Source organism: Acomys russatus, chromosome 19, assembly GCF_903995435.1.
Source record: "Acomys russatus chromosome 19, mAcoRus1.1, whole genome shotgun sequence".
Classification (NCBI taxonomy): Eukaryota; Metazoa; Chordata; class Mammalia; order Rodentia; family Muridae; genus Acomys; species Acomys russatus.
This window is the reverse complement of record NC_067155.1, coordinates 17,222,431-17,242,816: the sequence shown is the minus strand read 5'-3', so window position 1 is coordinate 17,242,816 and position 20,386 is coordinate 17,222,431. Positions and strand designations below refer to the sequence as shown.

At 52.1% G+C, this 20,386-nt stretch overlaps 1 protein-coding gene across 1 annotated transcript; it reads left to right on the top strand.

Annotated features, from left to right (window-relative positions):
- The first annotated feature begins 5,266 nt into the window (after positions 1-5,266).
- Pld3 (phospholipase D family member 3) lies at positions 5,267-19,862 on the top strand. Its single transcript, XM_051162665.1, has 11 exons — positions 5,267-5,314; positions 5,417-5,491; positions 5,593-5,735; positions 6,379-6,562; positions 8,928-9,042; positions 9,151-9,278; positions 12,125-12,325; positions 15,922-16,061; positions 18,283-18,448; positions 19,138-19,237; positions 19,392-19,862. The coding sequence occupies exons 1-11, from the start codon at positions 5,288-5,290 to the stop codon at positions 19,577-19,579; spliced, it is 1,467 nt and encodes a 488-aa protein (XP_051018622.1). The 5' UTR covers positions 5,267-5,287; the 3' UTR covers positions 19,580-19,862.
- The last annotated feature ends 524 nt before the right edge of the window (positions 19,863-20,386 follow it).

Sequence of the window (20,386 nt, the reverse complement as noted above, 5' to 3'; positions counted from 1 at the left end):
TCGATCCTACGCCATCTGCTTCCAATAACTTCTATCAAGCTACCTCCCACCCATAATCCCAAATACTTGCTCATGTTCTTCTTCTTCATGTGGGCTGGATTCTCCATCCACGCCGCCGGCCATGTGCGTCTCCTACAGCTAACCCGTGGCGGCCTTGCTCTCTTCACTTCAGATCTCTCTCCTTTTCTGGTGGCGGTCATTCTCCTTCCCAGAATTCCTCTCTCTCTAAGCCCCCCCTCCCTCTTCTACCCTGCCCAGGTGGGATGGCTTTTTATTAAGCAAAAGGTGGGTCAGACAGCAAGCTGTAATTAGCATCAAAATACACCAGACCATCCCCCCCAGTAGTTCAGAGGTTAAGAGCACTGTCTGTTCTTCCAAAAGGTTCTGAATTCAAGACCCAGCAACAACATGGTGGCTGCTAACCATCTATAATGAGATCTGGCGCCCTCTTCTGGCCTGCAGGCACATATGTAGGCAGAACACTATACAAATAATAAACAAATCTAAAAAACAATAATAATAGCAATCACAATAGGTGAAGGATAGAGGAAAACCCTTGACATGGACCTCTGGCTCCACACATGTGCACACACCATTCTCTCCCGTGAACACACACACACACACACACACACACACACACACACACACACACACAACGCATGAGTTGCACTATCCTGGAGCCCGGCCTGAACTTTATTATCCTATAATGTCAATACGTCCACTGACCTCACACTGCCACTGCAGCCACCCTAGGATCTCCCTGTGGCAGCCACCTCTGCAACTTCAGCGTCATGGACCCGAAACAGGGCCCTGTGAACTATCAGCAAGCTCGCTTCCATACTTAAGTCTCCTTGTCTTGTTGGCTTGTGTGACCCTTGAGCCCCACAGTGAGGCCACTTGGGTAGGGGAAACTATAGCTTAGAACTAGTTCTCCGTGAACTTCTAGAATGTGGGGGCTGGGATGCAGGCAGAGATAGGATGCAGGAACCTGACTTTAGTTAGCCCTCAGCTGTGAAATGGTGGCACACATCTTCAATCCCAACACTAAGGAGACTGCGGGATGTCTAGATCCTTAGGAGTTCAGCGCCAGCCTAGCCTACATAAGGAGTTCTCGGCCAGTCAGGACTATATAAAGAGAGAGAGACCTTGCCTCAAAGGAAACAAAGTCAAACGTCTGTAGTGACAAGTAACCATGTGGAGAGGTAGCTTAGTCACCCTCCTGCAATTGTTTTGTTTTGTTTTTCAAAACAGGGTCTCTCTGTGTAGCCTTGGCTGCCCTGGAACTTGCTCTGTAGACCAGGCTGGCCTCAAACTCACAAAACTCCACCTGCCTCTGCCTCCCAAATGCTGGGATTAAAGATGTGCGCAGCCACCGCCCGGCCAATAAATACGTTTTTTAAAAGCTCAGCAAGTTTTGCTTCCTCTCTGTGTACAGGCTGTGCTGTCACATCTGAACACAGACAGGACCGCAGGCCAAGGAACTGGGGGAAGAGTCTGTGGATGGGAAGACGGTGCATTTCCTGCCTGAGGTGCTCCCCATCTACAAAATGAAATTGGGTATCAACTGGTTTGATCATGCTGGAGCCTGAAGGAGGTACCGGGGCCTTGGGAATGCCTGCATAAAGGTGGCATGGGCCATGGAGGGATGCCAGCTTTCTGTGCCATGCACAACCCAGTCACACTCTGACCTCTGACTTCGAACTTCTGACCTCCCCAGGACAGGTCAGATGCCTGCTCCAGCTGAGGGTGCAGGTCTCCAGAGGAAAAAGATAGGGAGGCGGGACTCACTAACTAGGGGCCTGAGCCAAATTACACTTTAGTTTCTATAGAAATTATGAACATTTGGGCTGGCGGGATGGCTCAGTGAATAAAGGCATTTGTCAGTGAGCTTGATGGCCTTATTTCAATCTGGGGGCCCTACCTGGTAAAAGGAGAAGTGACTCTTGCCCCCTGACCACCACATGAGTATCTTGACACACAGAATAAATGTAATTAAAAAAAAAAAGTGTAAAGAAATTAAAACTAGCATTTGAAATCGTCTAACAGTTATTTTTGTGAAACAGGATTTATGTAGCCTGTGTTGGCCTCAAATTTCACCGGTCCTCTTGCCTCAAACTAGTGAGTGCTAAAATGACAGGTGTGTGCCACCATTCCCTGATAAGTTAATTTTTAAAAAAGATTTATTTATGTCGGGCTGTGGTGGCACACGTCTTTAATTCCAATACTCAGGAGGTAGAGGTGGGCAAATCTCTGAGTTCGAGGCCAGCCTGGTCTACAGAGTGAGTTCCAGGACAGCTAGGGCTACAGAGAAAGATCCTAGTTCCAAAAACAAACAAACAATCAGGCAGTGGTGGCACATGTCTTTAATCCCAGCATTAGGGAGGCAGAGGCAGGGGGATCTCTGTGACTTTGAGGCCAGTCTGGTCTACAAAGTCAGTCCAGGACAGCCAAAGCTACACAGAGAAACCCTATCTTAAAAAAAAAAAAAAAAGCCAGGCTGTGGTGTCGCATGCCTTTTAATCCCAGCACTCGAGAGGCAGAGGCAGGTGGATCGAGGCTAGCCTGGTCTACAAAGTGAGTCCAGGATAGCCAAGGCTACACAAAGAGACCCTGTCTTGAAAAACAAAAACAATACCCAGATCTAGCCAATGGTCAGAACAGTCTCCACACTTGAGTGGAGAGTGGGATATGACTTTCTCACGTACTCTGGTGCCTCACATTTGACCATGTCCCCTGGAGGGGGAGACCTGGTGGCACTCAGAGGAAGGACAGCAGGTTACCGAGAAGAGACTTGATAGCCTATGAGCATATACAGGGGGAGGTAATCCCCCTCAGGAACAGTCATAGGGGAGGGGAATAATGGGAAAAGGGGAGGGAGGGAAGAATGGGAGGACACAAGGGATGGGATAACCATTGAGATGTAACAAGAATAAATTAATAATAAAAAAATTAAAAAAAAAAGAAAAAAGAAAGAAAGAAAAACAAACAAACAAAAAATAATTTACTTATAAGTGTGTGTGTGTATATGTCATGACCATAAAAAGGCATTAGATTCCCAGGAGCTAGCATTCCAGGCTCCGTGGGCTTCTCCAGTGGGGGGGCTGAGAACTCAACTCGGGTCCTCGGCAAGGGAAGTTCTGTACTCTTCACCACTGGCTCATCCCTCTAGCCAGCTTTATTTTTCTTGGAGGTCAGGCCTGCCTCAAACTCTCTTTGTACCTGAAGTCATGATTTGCTAGAATCCCCAGTGACCAACTTGTGCCCACTGAACCCCATTTCCAACTTTATATTCAACAGAACACTTCTCACCAAAGCTTTCAGAAATTATGAAAACCGACCTGGTCTCTCTTTCTCCTCCTTCACCCCCCCCCCCCCCCCCGTAGTTCGCCCACTCAAAAGCTGCTGTCTTCCCCTCAGCCTCAGATTACCTTGGCACTTGTCCTTGCCTGTTGGATCCTGGCTTTTGCTCTTTTTCTGAGACGGTCTCTTACTCGGCAGTCCGGGCTGACCTGGACCTCATAGACTTCCTGCCTCAGTCTCCCTGGTTATTCAGGAACCGAGGCTATAATAACAGGACGATTGCAAAAAGGCCAGCCTGGGATATATATATCTAGTGAGTTACAGACCAGCTTGGGCCGCCGTCTGAGACCTTATGGAAAATCACTCGCCTCCCACCCGAAAAGTTCACTAATACTAAGAAAACAGGCTGGGGACGTAGCGCCTCGGTAGGGCGTTTGCAAAGCCCTGGATCTAGCTCAGGAATACACATACACGAACCAAGAGGGCCATCCATCCCTAGAAGGCAACCACCGGCCGTTCGTCTCAATAGCAGTGCAGGCGCTGTCTACTTCCTGTGTGTTTGCGATCCAGCTAAGGGGTGAGACGTGAGAGGAAGCCGCCTGTTTATTTTTCTAGCTTTAAGTCAAACGTGCACCAACCTGGGCCGTGTGAGATCCTATCTCAGAAGACCTGAATTCATAAGTAGCTTTTTTTTTTTTTTTTTTTTAATTTTAAATTCTACTTGGATAGAATACGGGATCTAGAAGTCTCGGGTTTTTAAAAAAAATTTTAATCTCTAAAAATAACGATCGACTTAAAAGGACTACCGTCATCCCAACAGACTCTACCAGAAAACCCACCACCTCCGCTGCAGTCCTCCCTTAGCACCGCGTGGGCTGTCTTCAGCTACATTATTCAACTTTGATCTCCCCGTTTTTATATCCAAGCGTCTTCAAAGACTCCGTCTCTATGATTTGCTTTCCACTAAGTGCCCTTGTGGTACATAAATTCACATCAGGAAAAGGGGTGAGATTCTCTGTGACTTCTAGGTCCGGCTCGGGGGATGGGGGAAGCGAAGCCCATCCCCCACCCCCACCCCAACACTGTGCTCTCCCCCCCACCACACCAGCCTGGTTGCTCAGGGCCATCCTCTTCCCCGGAGGCCGGGAGACGCTTGCACTGCGCAGACTCCCCGCTGCAGTGGGCGTGACCCCCGGAGGCCACTCCTCCTCCTTCCTCCTGCCCCTACTCAGCTGCTTTGGCAGAAGCTGGGGCCCCAGCGAGGTTGCAGCCGCCATCGGAGTAAGGCCGGGGTCTCATTAGGGTGGGGGGGGGGGGGTGGGATGTGGAGGGTACCGGGAGGCTGAGATGACCCTGAGGTCTGAGCGTCAGGTGTCTGGTCAGGTAGGTACCTGGGAGGAATAGGCAGACGCTCCACCTGGAACATTCCGTGAGTCATGCCAATGCTGGGGGCAAAACCAGGCACAGGGATTCAGAGCTCTAGTGCCCCCCCCAACTAGGAGTGTCTTTTGGGAATAAACCTAGATTCGAGCTCAGCAGGGAACAAAAACGGGGTGCCGGTGGGGAGCAACGTGGGTGCGAATGACGGACAAGCTGGACGCTTTGAAAGGCAGCTTGAAAAAAAAAAAAAAAGAAAGAAAGAAAGGCAGCTTGGATGATGGCATTGGAGTGAGACAAGGAAAAAAAAAAAACCCTCTAGGGATTTCAACACCCCTGCTGACCAGCGACCAGCTTCCTTCTTTTTGGGTGACAGGCACAGAACCAGGGGGTCTCGTGGTTATGGGGAGGAAAGAGGCTTTTAGTGGACCTCACAAGCCCGAGAACATCCACTTTCTGCAACGCCCTCAGAAACCCCGGAACGCCCTACACAGCGCCTGCTTTTCGTTGACCTCGGTTTCCAGCCCCTGACACACCCACCTTGCCGCCTCCGATCTGCAGTCGCTTCCCCCACTCCACGCCCCCCACCCTCCACCAGCTGCCGGGCAAGATGAAGCCTAAACTGATGTACCAGGAGGTAGGATGGATTGCCTAGCGGGGAGGGGTTGGGTGTACTGAAGGGTAAGGGACCCACCAAACCACACGATTACTCCCACTTCCCCTCTCCCTGGCCCCGCAGCTGAAGGTCCCTGTCGAGGAGCCTGCCAGGGAACTGGCCGTGAATGAAATCGAGGCGTGGAAAGCAGCAGAGAAGGTAAGGCGGAAGCCACTAGCCTTGAACTTTCCCAGACGGCTGCCGATGAGCACCTTGCATAGGCTGACTGCTCTCCTCCCCTCCTCCGCCCCGCCCCGTAGAAAGCCCGCTGGGTCCTCCTGGTCCTCATCCTGGCGGTGGTGGGCTTCGGTGCCCTGATGACTCAGCTGTTTCTGTGGGAGTACGGGGACTTACATCTGTTTGGACCCAACCAGCGCCCAGCCCCCTGCTATGACCCTTGCGAGTAAGTGGAAGGGGAACTGGACGGTGGGTGGGAGGGGTCCCGCCAGCCCAGGGACGCTGAAATCTGCAAGAGCACTCTGCTCTCTAGTGCACTCGGTACTCCGGTGAGGGTGGGAGGGAGGGTTGTGAGTGCCCCCACAGTCTATACCCAGTCCACCCCGCCCCCCCTTGCTGTTTCCATGGCAGCCACAGCGTCATCATCCTTTATACGGGTCTGTGAACACTTGGGCACAGTGTCTTCTATCCACATCAGTGGAAGGACATGCACGCGCGCGTGCGCACACACACACACACACAAACCCTCCCACACTTCTAGACAGAGCAGTGAGACACACACACACACACACGAGTTTTCTGTCCACATCTGGAGACCAGCGTAGCCCTCCTCCTCTTCTTCCTCCTCCTCCTCCTTCTGTTTTTTGAGACAGGGTTTCTCTGTGTAGCCTTGGCAGTCCTGGACTCACTTTGTAGACCAGGCTGGCCTCGAACCCACAGCTATCCGCCTGCCTCTGCCTCCCAAGTGCTGGGATTAAAGGCGTGGGCCACCACCGCCTGGCTCAGCATAGCCCTTCTATCCTCACCTGTCTCTGGCCCTCTATGACTGACCGGTATCTCTCCCCCCCCCCATCCCCCCATCCCTTCAGGGCGGTGCTGGTGGAGAGCATTCCTGAGGGTCTGGAGTTCCCCAATGCCACCACGAGCAACCCCTCCACCAGCCAGGCCTGGTTGGGCCTCCTTGCCGGTGCTCACAGCAGCCTGGACATCGCGTCCTTCTACTGGACCCTCACCAACAATGACACCCACACGCAAGAGCCCTCTGCCCAGCAGGTACCTGCGAGCCTCCCTTCCCAACCCCACTGGCTGTGGGTGGCAGTGGAGAGGGAGGGTGAGGGACTTCCTGCTGCCCTGGAGACAGGCGGGAGTGTCTTACAGGCTGACTGGACACAGGTGTTTAGTGTCGTCCGGTCACACAACCTTCTGAACTAAGGGTGATGGGTTTTTTTTGTATGTGTGTTCTGGTTACCTGGGGGTCTTGGAATGTCAAGGGGTGACTTTGGTTATAATGGAATCGGCTTGCAGATGTCACCCTGAATCCTGGGGCAAAGAAAGAACCGGTTACAGCCCAGCCCCAGCCTGGCTGTGTGTGACCTTAGGCAGGTCTCCTCCCATCCCAGGCTTCCCTCATCTTATCTGAAAATTGCAAACAGTGTACTGAGTCCCTATTGGGCTCATGTGACGATGCAGAGGGGTAATCTGTGTAAATTAGTCCAGTGCCTGGTGCAGACTCAGCGCTTTCTGCCTGTTTACTTTTGAGATAGGGTGTTGCTGGCTGGTGGTGGCGCATGCCTTTAATCCCAGCACACCTGAGAGGCAGAGGCAGGCGGATCTCTGAGTTCCAGGGCAGCCAGGGCTACACAGAGAAACCCTGCCTAGGAAAACCTTTAAAAAAAAAGAAAGCTGGGCATGGTGGCACAGGCCTTTAACCCCAGCACTCGGGAGGCATAGGAGTTCCAGGGCAGCCAGGTCTACATAGAAAAACCTTGCCTAAGAAAATCTTAAAAAAAGAAGAAGAAGAAGAAGAAACTGGGCATGATGGCACAGACCTTTAATTCCAGCACTCGGGAAGGCAGAGGCAGGTGGATCACTGTGAGTTCAAGGCCAGCCTGGTCTACAAAGAGAGGCCAAGGCTACACAGTGAAACCCTGTGGTGCCCGCACCACTGCGGTACCGAGTTGAGGGCGAGGGACTGCGGATTTAACTCATGCGCGCGCGCGCGCGCACACACACACACACAATAACACAGCGGGTCCTTCGTGCTAAGAGAGCAGCAGCCGCAGTAGCGGTTTATTATTCTCCTCCCCCTCAGAGTTCCAAAGAGCCTTCTTATAGGCAGCAAAACAGGAATCCTCCTCCCAGGTGAAATCCCTCAAGAGGTGATTGCACACAGGAGGACAAGTCTGGAGGAAGGGAGGGGCGCGTTCTCAGAGCAGTAAACATGACTAGCTAACCAAGAAAAAAAAACACAGACATGGAAGCTGCTAGAAACGACATGAAACAGCAAGACAGGCAGGCAGCCCAGTCGGGCCTGGTTCCTACAAAACCCTGTCTCAAAAAAAACAAAAACGAGAGAGAGAGAGAGAGAGAGAGAGAGAGGAGAGAGAGAGAGAGAGAGAGAGAGAAAGATGATTGTTCTGGAACATTCTGAAGGCTGAATGGAGAGGAAAGGTGGATATAGAGTTGCTGGCCAATCTGAGCTACACAGTGAGGCCTTTTACAAACAGGAACACACACACACACACACACACACACACACACACACACACACACACACACACGGCGCATGCTCATACCCACCATATAAGCTCATACCTCTTCCAGGCTCCCACGGATGTGCATCGAAGCACAGGTGCAAGCCGGGCCTTGTGCTGCAGGATGGTAGTCGTCCCCCCTCCTGCCCCCCACCCTCCCCCACCCCCACTACTCAGAAGCTGAGGCGGGAGCATCTCAAGTTCAAGTCCTGCTGCAGCTATAAATCGAGTTTGTGGGTCAGCTGGACCAACTTAAGGAGACTTTATGATAAATTGAAATAGGACAGCGGTGGCTGGTAAGACGGCTCAACAGGTAAAACTGGTCGTCACACAAGGCTGGCTGTCTGAGTTCAATCCCAGGAACCCACAGTTAGGAGAACTGACTCCTGAAAGTTTGTCCTCTGACATCCACATGCGTGTGTTACACACGTGCACACACATGCACACACACTTCATAAAAAGGGGAGTGTATATATAACTCCGTGGTAGAACACTCGCCTATCACATGCGGGACTATGAGTTCCATCCGCAGCACCACACACCCACACAGAGAGAAAAGAAAAAAAAAAAAGTGAAGGATTTTAGTATTGGAATCTGTGAGTCCTCTACTGGAAGGTGAGGCCATTTCATTCTTTTTATTTAGTTTTTACTTTATTTTGAGACAGGGTCTCTCTGTGTAGCCTTGACTGTCCTTGGACTCACTTTGTAGACCAGGCTGGCCTGGAACTCACAGCGATCCGCCTGCCTCTGCCTCCCGAGAGCTGGTATTAAAGGTGTGCACCACCACTGCCCGGCGGTGGCGGTCATTTCATCCTTTTGGGGTACCTGTGAGCGTGACATTAGCCCAGTGGCTGGCCCCACCCCTCAGCAGCTGTCTCCCACAGGGTGAAGAGATTCTCCAGAAGCTTCAGGCTCTAGCACCCCGGGGTGTGCAGGTTCGCATCGCTGTGAGCAAACCCAATGGACCTCTGGCTGATCTGCAGTCCCTGCTACAGAGTGGTAAGTGGGCAACAGCCCAGGAAGGGGGCATGGAGAGGAGTGGGGGCAGAGGTGGTGGGCCTGGGGTTGCCCAAGCTGGCCCCTGACTGCTGCCCCTGTTGACCACAGGTGCCCAGGTCCGAATGGTGGACATGCAGAAACTAACCCATGGCGTCCTGCACACCAAGTTCTGGGTGGTAGATCAGACCCACTTTTACCTGGGCAGTGCCAACATGGACTGGCGCTCGCTGACTCAGGTCTGTGTGTACATGCCCTGCCCACCTTGCTTGAATTCCCCCTGGACCTCCCTATACCCCCTGTGGTTCAGCCCTCAACTGCCTTGTTCCTGCTGCAGCCCAGGGTTCCCTTTGAGTCCTTTGTGGGGTTTTTTGTTTTGTTTTGTTTTTGTTTTTATGTTTTGGTTTTTTAAGACAGGGCTTTTCTGTGTAGCCTTGCTGTCCTGGACTCACTTTGTAGACCAGGCTGGCCTTGAACTCACAGGGATCCGCCTGCCTCTGCCTCCCGAGTGCTGGGATGAAAGGCGTGCGCCACCAGGACCCGGCTAATGATTTATGTATTTATTATGTATACAGTGCTCTGCCTGCATGTACACCTACACGCCAGAAAAAGGCACCAGATCTCATTATAGATGGTTATGAGCCACTATGTGGCTGCTGAGAATTGAACTCGGGACCTTTGGAAGAGCAGACAGTGTTCTTAACCACTGAGCCATCCCTCCAGCCCCCTCCCTTTAAGCCCTGATGGCAGGACACAGAGTCCTCAAGGCCCTGCCCACTTACTTACCTGGCCTCATTGTACAATCCCTTGTGTGTTGTATTTGAAGCCCGTCTCTGACCTGGGGAACTCTGGGAACATGGAGGTAACAGGCAAGCTTCCTGTCACCAGGCAGCCACGCCCCAGAGGGCTCTGGGCCAGAATGGAGAAGAAATAGGCAAAAGTCTGGGGTTTGAGATGATAGTATCAGGATCGGGGGATGGGGCGTGTGGTGGTACAGGCAGAGGGTCATGGATAGAGTATGGGTACGGGCAAAAGTGAGGTACAAAATGGGGGGGCCTAGGTGGGGAGTTTGAGTGTGGGGTGGTTGGGATGCAAGCAGAATGGCTAAGGATGGGGTTGGGGTGGACAGGCAGAGGAGGCAGCCGAGACGGAGGTGGAGGTGCTGTCCGGGGGTCCCCTACAAATAGAGGGTTGGTCAGGGATCGGGGTATAGGCAGATAAAGGGTCAAAGTTGAGATGGGATGGAGATGAAAACAAGAGGGGCTAGCTGTAAGGTGGGGGGCGGGGGAGGGCAGAGGCAGGAGCTTAGAGGTGAGGTTGGGAGGTGGCAAGGGCAGGGGTGTCAAGGGTAGAATGTGGAGGTGTGTGTGTGTGTGTGTGTGCCTGTGTGTGCGCATGTGTGTGCACATGCCTGTGTGTGCGTGCATGTGCATGTGTGTTCCTGTGTGTTTGCGTGTGTGTGCGTGTATGTGTGTGCGTGCACCTGTGCTTGTGTGCACGCACGTGTGTGCATGTGTGTGCACATGCGTGTGTGTACGTGCCTGTGTGTGCGCACATGTGCATGTGTGTTCCTGTGTGTGCACGTGTACGTGTGCTCATGTGTGTGTGCATGTGTGTGCGCGCGCACGTGTGTGCACATGCATATGTGCACGTGCCTGTGTGCGCGCGCATGTGCATGTGTGTTCCTGTGTGTTTGCGTGTGTGTGCGTGTATGTGTGCACCTGTGCTTGTGTGTGCACGCATGTGTGCACATACGTGTGTGCACGTGCCTGTGCGCGCGCGCATGTGCATGTGTGTTCCTGTGTGTTCGCGCGCGTGTGCATGCACGTGTGTGCTCGTGTGTGTGTGTGTGCGTGCATGTGTGCATGTATGCGGGCACGCGAGTGTGTGTGCAGAGCTCAGGGAACACAGTGGACCGAGTGCAGCAGTCCAAAGGAGACACCCGATCCAACCTGAGGCCTCAGGAAGGGTCCCCAAAGGAGATGGCTAATCTCCTTGGCAGGGTCTAGCAGGAAAGGGACTGACTCAGGCCGACTTGACTCCAATTAACCCCAATAAATACTTCCCTAGACTCGGACTCTCAACCGTCATTCAGAGACATGCTGAAGACACGTATTCCTGTATGCCTGTCTTCCCGCCCAGTGGGGCAATGGCCTTGTCACCAGAGGGTCCTAGTGAGGGCCCAGGGGAGTACCTGGCACAGCCTGAGGAGCCAACAGCTGAGACTGAGCAGGAGCAGGCTGGTACAGGGTAGAAGTGGTGGGCTTGCAATGTCTCTGGAAACACCCAGTTCACAGGACCTGGCCCTTGAGACTCTGAGGCAGGATGAGTGAAATTTCAAGGCCAGCCATAATAATTTAGTGAGACCTTGTCGCAAAAAATAAAATTAAATTAAATTTAGGGACCCAGGCATGGTGGCACACACCTTTAATCCCAGCACTTGGGAAACTGAGGCAGGCAGATATCTGAGAGTTGTAGGATAGCCTGGTCTATACAGAAAAACTCCGTCTCAAACAACCAAAAATGAACAATCTTAAAGGGCAGGGCCTGTACTTGAGTGGTAAAGAAGCTCTCTAGAATCCCCTGGTGAGGGCCTGGGGTGCGGCTCAATGGGAGCATCCAATGGATAAGGCCCTAGTTTTAATACCCAGTACCACAAGAAAAAAAAAAAAAGAACCTGGAACATGGCAATGTTTCTTCAAAGCATAAGCCAAATTCATAGCTGTGCATTTTTTTTTTTTTAAGATTTACTTTTGTATACAGTGCTCTGCCAGTGTGTATGCCTGCACGCCAGAAGAGGGCATCAGATCTCCTTATAGATGGCTGTGAGCCACCATGCGGTTGCTGGGAATTGAACTCGTGACCTTTGGAAGAGCAGCCAGAGCTCTTAACCTCTGGAGCCCTCTCTCCAGCCACATCGCTGTGCTTTTAAGTTCCAGGATGTTAGCTCTTCAGAGTTAAAGGCTCAGGAGAGACTGAGTGACAGAGAACAGAGTCGGCTGAGGAAGCCGACAGACCGTGAGCGTTCCTGTCGTCTGTGGGCACCGGGTCTACCGTCCCCAAGCTCAGCACTGCTCTCCCACAGGTCAAGGAGCTGGGAGTGGTCATGTACAACTGCAGCTGCCTCGCTCGGGACCTGACCAAGATTTTTGAGGCCTACTGGTTCCTGGGCCAGGCAGGTAGCTCCATTCCGTCAACCTGGCCACGGCCCTTTGACACCCGCTACAACCAAGAGACCCCAATGGAAATCTGCCTCAATGGCACACCAGCACTGGCCTACCTGGCGGTAAGTTGGGGGGGCGGGAATAGGGCCTCACATGTTTCTGTCCATCCACACATCATCTCTTATGGCCTCCACCTCGCCTGCTTACTACTTATTGGGGAGGGAATCTGGATTATCACCCTTGGTCATACGACTTCATCAAAAGCCTGGGCGGTATCTTTTATTTTCTTTCGTTTTTATTTATCTACCTATTTATTTATTTATTACGGTTTTGTTTTTGTTTTGGTTTTGGTTTTTTCGAGACAGGGTTTCTCTGTGTAGCCTTGGCCGTCCTGGACTCGCTTTGTAGACCAGGTTGGCCTCGAACTCACAGCGATCCGCCTGCCGCTGCCTCCCGAGTGCTGGGATTAAAGGCGTGCGCCACCACTGCCCAGCTTGGGGCGGTGCCTTAACCTCCCCTCAGCACTGATCAATGTGGAAAACAGATATCCAGGCATTTCCAACCTGTGTGAGGTGCACATGGGCTCAGGTACCCCAAGTTCTTGGTGCTGTCTAATATAGTCACGGGTAGCTTTTTTCATTTATTCATTTTTAGTTTGACACAGGGTCTCTCACCATGTAGCCCTGGCCAGCCTGGACTCTATCTGCCTTTGGCACCTGAGTGCTGAAATTAAAAGCTCAGTCTTCTTCCCTCCCCCTCCCTCCCAAATTTATTTTATCGGCCACACCTTTTTTTTTTTTTAATCGGCCACACCTTTAATGTATTCTATACCTTTAATCCCAACACTCAGGAGACAGATGTCTGTTAGTTCAAGGCTAGCCCGTTCTACACAGCAAATTCCAGGATAGCCAGGTCTATAGAGAGAGAGACCCTATTGCAAAAAAACAAACAAACAAACAAACAAAAAACAACAACCAGAAAACCCTTTTCCGATTTATGTGTATGTATGTGAGTCTCCATGTACACGCGCACAAACAAGTGGATCCCCACAGAGTCCAGAAGAGGTTTCCAATTCCCCTGGAGCTGTGAGTGGCGAGCCACCAGATGAGGGTGCTAGGAATTGAACTTGGGTCCTCTGGAAAAGCAGCAAGCCACTCTTATCCACAGAGCCATCCCCCCCCCCCCCCAGCTGCACTGAGCTTCTGACCAACCACCTTTGACCTCCTCAGTGCTGGGCTTACAGGCAACGCGCCACCAAGTGCATGGCGGGTGGTTAGTTCTTCTAGGCAGGGCTAGGCAAGCAAGCACCAACAGAGCAACATCCCCAGACCAAATTTCTGGTTCCCGTCTACTTTTTTAGATTCTAGTCCTGGGAAACGGAACCCGGACCTTGCATCACATGCTAGGCAGAAGCTTGTTCACCAAATCTTCCTATTTAAAGAAATCAAAACTAGACCGAAGCTGGGGAGAGGGCTGAGTGGACTGTTTGACTACGCAAACATGAGGACCTGTTTGTGGGTCCCTAACACCCACATTAAAAAACAAAAAAGCAAAAACAGGGGCTGAGCCGGGCGTGGTGGCACACGCCTTTAATCCCAGCACTCGGGAGGCAGAGGCAGGTGGATCACTGTGAGTTGAGGTCAGCCTGGTCTACAAAGTGAGTCCAGGATGGCCAAGGCTACACAGAGAAACCCTGTCTCGAAAAACCAAAAAAAAAAAAAAAAAACCGGGCTGGAGAGATGGCTCAGAGGTTAAGAGCACTGACTGTTCTTCCAAAGGTCCTGAGTTTAATTCCCAGCAACCACATGGTGGCTCACAACCATCTATAATGAGATCTGGCGCCCTCTTCTGGCCTATAGGTGTACATGGAGGCTGAGCACTGTGTACATAATAAATAAATAAATCTTTAAAAAAATAAATAAATAAGCAAAACAAAGCCAGGCAGTAGTGGTGCACACCTTTAATCCCAGCACTCAGGAGGCAGAGGCAGGTGGATTGCTGTGAGTTTGAGGCCAGCCTGGTCTACAAAGTGAGTCCAGGACAGCCAAGGCTACACAGAGAGACCCTGTCTCGAAAAACCCAAAACAAACAAACAAAAAAAACCAACCCCCCCAAAAAAAAAACCACCAGCACCATAGCATGTGCCAGCAATCCAGCCTCAGGGAGGTGGAGTTTTGGAGTTCTCTGGCCAGCCGCCTATGCAAATCTGTAATCTCTGCTTCAGTGAAAGATCTTCCCGCTAAGTGAAAGGACTCCCTACTTAGCCGAGGCTAGCCTTGAACGTCCCGTCCTCCTACCTCCACTCCCAGATGCCGACATTACCAGAGCTCCCACCTCTTTTTCTTTCTGAAACGGGTCTTCCTAGCCCAAGCTTAACACCCAACTCTCGATCCTCCTGTCTCAGCATCCTGAGTGACGAGTTAGAGGAAAATTGGCCCCCATCCAGCACTGACTCTTCCATGGGGCGAATACTGCACATGAGAGACAAAGCACCATGGTTTTCAGCTGTTGCTGCATTTTACAGTTGAGGAAGGTCACTTGGGCTCCCTGTATTTCCCCTTGGGCCAGCCATCAAGCCCAGTGCTGTGGTAGAAGGTCACGCATGAGGGATACAGGGAAGCGTGCTCTTTGGTACCCTTCCTAAGCCACAGAGATGACTACTTCCTTCTTTCACGGCCACTTCTCCATTTAGAGCTGCAGTTTCCGAGGGGACCCGGAGCAAAGGGACCATTGTGATCCCTGACACATGAGAAGTTGCCTGGCTGGGACTGGATGTGACAGAGGACGGTGACTAGAGGAAAGATCTCCAAACAGCTGCCTGGCGGCCTCGCTAAAACCCTATCCCCAGGGCTCACGGAAAGCCTGGCATAGCTGTAACTCCACACGGCCATCACCCCGGCCCCTCAGTAGGAATGTCAGCAAAGGGACCAGCACCCAAGAGTGTCCTCTGACCTCCGTTCACACACTGTGGCACATGGGCTGCACACATTTATCTCACACTCACACACCAAGAAAAAAGAAAAGATTTTCCATATCAAGTAGGGCGGTGGTGGCGCAAGCCTTTAATCCCAGCACTCGGGAGGCAGAGGCAGGTGGATCGCTGTAGGTTCGAGGCCAGCCTGGTCTACAAAGTGAGTCCAGGAGAGTCAAGGCTACACAGAGAAACCCTGTCTCGAAAAAACAAAAACCAAAAAAAAAAAAGAAAAAAAGAAAGAATTTGCATTTCAAACAAGTCTTCTCCAAGTAACAAAGTGACACTATTGCTGCTGAATCAAGAATATGAATTCTGAGCTGGGCGTGGTGGCACACGCCTTTAATCCCAGCACTCGGGAGGCAGAGGCAGGTGGATCGCTGTAGGTTCGAGGCCAGCCTGGTCTACAAAGTGAGGCCAGGACAGCCAACGCTACACAGAGAAACCCTGTCTCGAAAAACAAAACAAAACAAAACAAAAAAAAAAAGAGTATGAATTCTGGAACGAAGCAGTTCAGTGCAGGCTGCACTGATTGACTGGCTGTGTGACCTTAGGCAAGTAGCTTACCCTTTCTGTGCCAGTTTCCTCACCTTCAAAACATAACGGTAATTACCCCTCCCTTTCGCGGAGGCTGGTTTTTAGTGAGTTCCACAGGGCTGGGTTCATGGTGAACTAGCCTCACTTGGGGGCCCACCGTGACACTCTGCCTGGCAGGACACAGGGGCTGACTAATCCTCTCACCTTCAGAGTGCACCCCCGCCACTCTGTCCGAGTGGCCGCACCCCAGACCTGAAGGCTCTGCTCAACGTGGTGGACAATGCGCGGAGCTTCATCTACATTGCAGTCATGAACTACCTGCCCACTATGGAGTTCTCCCACCCACGCAGGTACCACGGGAAGGGGCGGGGCTCAGCACGGGGAGGGGCCTCTGAGAGTAAGGGGGCCAGGAGGCCCAGGAAGGACAGCAGATACAAGGGCGAGTGGTGTTACTCAGCCATAGAGCCACAGAGCTCTTGCTGTCGGTCCCTAGTGTCACCAAAAAGAGGTGGGGCGAGGTGTGTGTGTGATTGAATGTGTTTGGATCCCTAGCACCTCAGAAAAAGGGTAGGCATGACGGCGTGCATCGTTTACCCACACATCAAGGGGGGGGCGGGGGCGGACACAGAGATAAGCGAATCCGGAAGGTTCACTGGCTAGCCATCTCTGCTGAATTGAGACGTTCCACTTCCCACATGCAGTAAGAGACCCTCTCTTTTAAAAAAGAAAGGTGGATTGGAGCTGTGGAGATGGCTCACCAGTTGAGAATGTTTCCTGGTGCCTGGAGGTGGTGGCGCACGCCTTTAATCCCAGCCCTTGGGAGGCAGAGGCAGGTGGGGGTCTCTGTGAGTTCGAGGCCAGCCTGGTCTACAAAGTGAGTCCAGGACAGCCAAGGCTACACAGAGAGACCCTGTCTTGGGGGAAAAAAAGCAAAGTGCAGGCTCATTGGTACATACCTGTAATCTGGGGAGGCAGAGGCAGGCGGATTTCAGTGGGTTCAAGGCCAGCCTGGTCTACAAAGCGAGCCCTGGACAGCCAGAGTTCATGCAACACAGAGATGCCCTATCTTGACAAAAACGAAAAACAAAACAAAACAAAACAAAACAGAACGTTTTCTGCCTTTGGTTCCCAGCGCCTACATTAGTTCCTAACACCCATGTCAAGTGGCTCACAATTGCCTGTAATTCGAAGTGAGTGTGCATACACACACACAATACACACTCACGCATGCGCACGCACACATGCATGACACGAGAGGAAGTCGGGCATGGTAATCCCACCCTTTGGAAGGATGGAGACCAGCCTTGTTTACAGAGCGAAACTGTCTCAAAACAAAGATGAGAGGCCGAGTTTTGGGGTACCCAAATAGTAGCCAGAAACAGGGGGCTGAGGAATATGGAGGGAGAGGGATGGCGAGCCAGGGCTGGGGTCTTCTGGAGGTTTGGGAGCCCAAAAGCCCCGAAGCTGAAGGTGAGTGCCTCTTCTAGGGTGCTGCACATAGACATGACGGTGAAACACGCATACACATAAGATGAAAATAAATGCATCTTTTGTGCCTGGGAGATGGCTCAGTGGTAAGAGCACTTGTTGCTCTTCCAAAGGACCCGGGGTTCAAATCCCAGCACCCACGTCACGAGGCTCACAACCATCTGTAACTGTAGCCCCAAGTGATCTCATGCCTTTGTCTTTTTTTTTTTTAAGATTTATTTATTATTATGTACACAGTGCTCTGCTTGCATGTACACCTGCAAGCCAGAAGAGGGCGCCATATCACATTACAGATGGTTATGAGCCACTATGTGGTTGCTGGGAATTGAACTCAGGACCTTTGGAAGAGCAGGCGGCACTCTTAACCACTGAGCCATCTCTCCAGCCCCGCCTTTGTCTTCTTGTGGCCCTTAGCCCTCACATGCACACGCCTACATGCAGACACAGCTGTACACAGTTAAAACAATATCGAATTCTTAAAAAAAAAAAAAACAAACCAATAAGTAAATCTTTTTGGCCTTGAACTCATGGAGATCCACCTGCCTCTGCCTCCCAGTGCTGGGATTAAAGGTGTGTGCCACCATGCCCGGCAAGTATATAATTTTTAAAAATTAAAAAAGCAGAGGTAAGCGATTGTTGTGAGTTCGAGGTCAGTCTGATCTACAAAGTGAGTCCAGGACAGTCAAGGCAACACAGAAAAACCCTGTCTTAGAAAAGCAAAAAAAAAAAAGCGCCTGGTCGGGCTGGAGAGATGGCTCAGTGATTAAGAGCACTGTCTGCTCTTCCAAAGGACCTGGGTTCAATTCCCAGCACCCACATGGCAGCTCACAATTGTCTGTAATTCCAGTTCCAAGGAATCTGACACCTCCATACCAATGCACAAAAAATAAAATTAAATACATTAAAAAAAAAAAAAGTCTGGTGGTAGAGGCAGGAGGATCACTGTGAGTTCCAGGGCACCCTGGTCTACAGAGTGAGTTCCAGGACAGCCAGGGCCGCACAGAGAAACCTTTCTCAAAATAAAACAAACAAAATATTAAAAAGAAAAATGTGCCTCTTCCCCCCTTCCCTCCTGCACCCCAGGTTCTGGCCCGCCATCGACGATGGGCTGCGACGGGCCGCCTATGAACGGGGCGTCAAAGTGCGCTTGCTGGTCAGCTGCTGGGGCCACTCTGAGCCATCCATGCGGTCCTTCCTGCTCTCCCTGGCTGCCCTTCGTGACAACCATACCCACGCGGACGTTCAGGTGGTAAGCACGCATCCCACTGCGCATAGTGCTGGAGACACAGCCAACATGAACCACAAGCTGTGACAAGGCTGACCCGAGTGTCCAGCCACGAGAGGAAACTGTGAATCGTGCCTGGGGTCTGAGGGGTTGCGATGGGTTGGGGCTGACGCGGAGGAGGCACCTACCACATACTAGTGTTTAAGAAAGACTTCTTAAACTGAGCGGTGGTGGCGCACTCCTTTAATCCCAGCACTCGGGCGGCAGAGGCAGGTGGATCGCTGTGTGTCCGAGGCCAGCCTGGTCTACAAAGTGAGTCCAGGACAGTCAAGGCTACACAGAGAGACCCTGTCTTGAAAAATCAAAACAAAACAAAACAAAAATGAAACAGAAGGGAAAGAGACTGAGCAGAGACAGACTTTAGAAAAAGGACGTCAGAGATGAGGCTTTGGGTTGAAACAAGAGCCACTGTAGGTCTGTATCCCCACCCCCACCCCGCCTCAGCTGGTATTTACTGAGGACCAGCTGCGCTGGGCCCTATTTTGGTCCAAGGATCCACCCCACCCCAGGGAAGCAGCCAAGCACCATATGGAGAAGCCACTTATATGCCTACCCTGCCGTTGCCTCAGAACTGCTCAGAGCTTCCCCCCGTCCCCTGTCCCCCCGTACTGCACCTTGAGCCCCTCCTCTCACCAGCCTCACCTCCCCCGCAGAAACTGTTTGTGGTCCCTGCGGATGAGGCCCAGGCTCGAATCCCCTACGCCCGCGTCAACCACAACAAGTACATGGTGACTGAACGAGATACGTACATTGGTGAGTGCACCCCTCCCCCCCCGTGTCTTCCCCCTCCCCCAGCCTCCCATCCCCCCCTACCCCCGGTATCGGGTGGGCACATCGAAGGAGGGAGGGCGTTGGGCACTAGAGCCTGGCCTCCCATCAGACTCTTACTCCGCCCCTATCCCCACAGGAACCTCCAACTGGTCTGGGAGCTACTTCACGCAGACAGCGGGCACCTCCCTGCTGGTGACACAGAACGGGCACGGTGGCTTGCACAGCCAGCTGGTGTCCGTGTTCCTGAGAGACTGGGAGTCCTCCTACAGCCACAATCTCGACACCTCAGCTGATAACGTGGGCAATGCCTGTCGCCTGCTTTGAGTCCCAGCCCAACGGGACAGGCCAAAGCCTTCCAGGCCCCCTGGGACTCAGCTCCTGCGTCCTGCTCCACCCGTCCCCACACCCTTGCTTCTCTCTGCCCTATTGTGGCTCCACACTCTGCACTACACTCCCCACATCGCTACCTCCACTGGCCTGACACTCTGGTCCTTGTGGACCTAGCAGACCTGGGGGAGGGTCAGGCCCCAAATAAGTGGGGGTGCATGCTGGGCCCGGACCTTTGGCCCAACCCCCCCCCTCCGCAAAGGGGCCAAGAATATAACGAGTAAACAATTGTCTGTACAGCCTGTGCTTAACTGAGTGCTGTGAGGTGGGTGGGATGTTGGTTAGGGGACGGGTGGCAGAGAATTCCTGTGGGGACAGCATGCAATACACACAAGGCTGGCATGGGCTGGGCATGAAGCGTGTGACCACACTGGCAGGTATTGGCCAAGCATACCTATAACCAGCATAAATTGTACTGCGCATGCTCTGCAGCATGGGCGGAGCCACTGCTGATGGGGGCGGGGCGGCATAGCTGAACATCAGAGCATGCCTAAATGTTAGAGACAGAGCATGTGCGAGGGTCTGAATTGATTCCTACCAGTGTGTTTACACTTAGGATGCCCTGATGGTGGGTGAGCAAACGTGCTAAGCCCATCCCAGATATACAGGACCAATGCTTGGCAAACTCAGGTGGACACGTGTCCAACACAGAGATCATTCTAAGGGTAGAGTCCCAAGGGGCCAAACTTGGTCTCACTATAAGCCCAGACTTGTAATTCTTATCCTGTTGCAGTCTTTTTTTTT

Coding starts and splice junctions, on each gene's coding strand:
- Pld3 (XM_051162665.1), top strand. CDS start 5,288: ATGAAGCCTAAACTGATGTACCAGGAG. Junction 5,315..5,416: donor CTAAACTGATGTACCAGGAG/GTAGGATGGATT, acceptor CTGGCCCCGCAG/CTGAAGGTCCCTGTCGAGGA. Junction 19,238..19,391: donor TGAACGAGATACGTACATTG/GTGAGTGCACCC, acceptor CTATCCCCACAG/GAACCTCCAACTGGTCTGGG.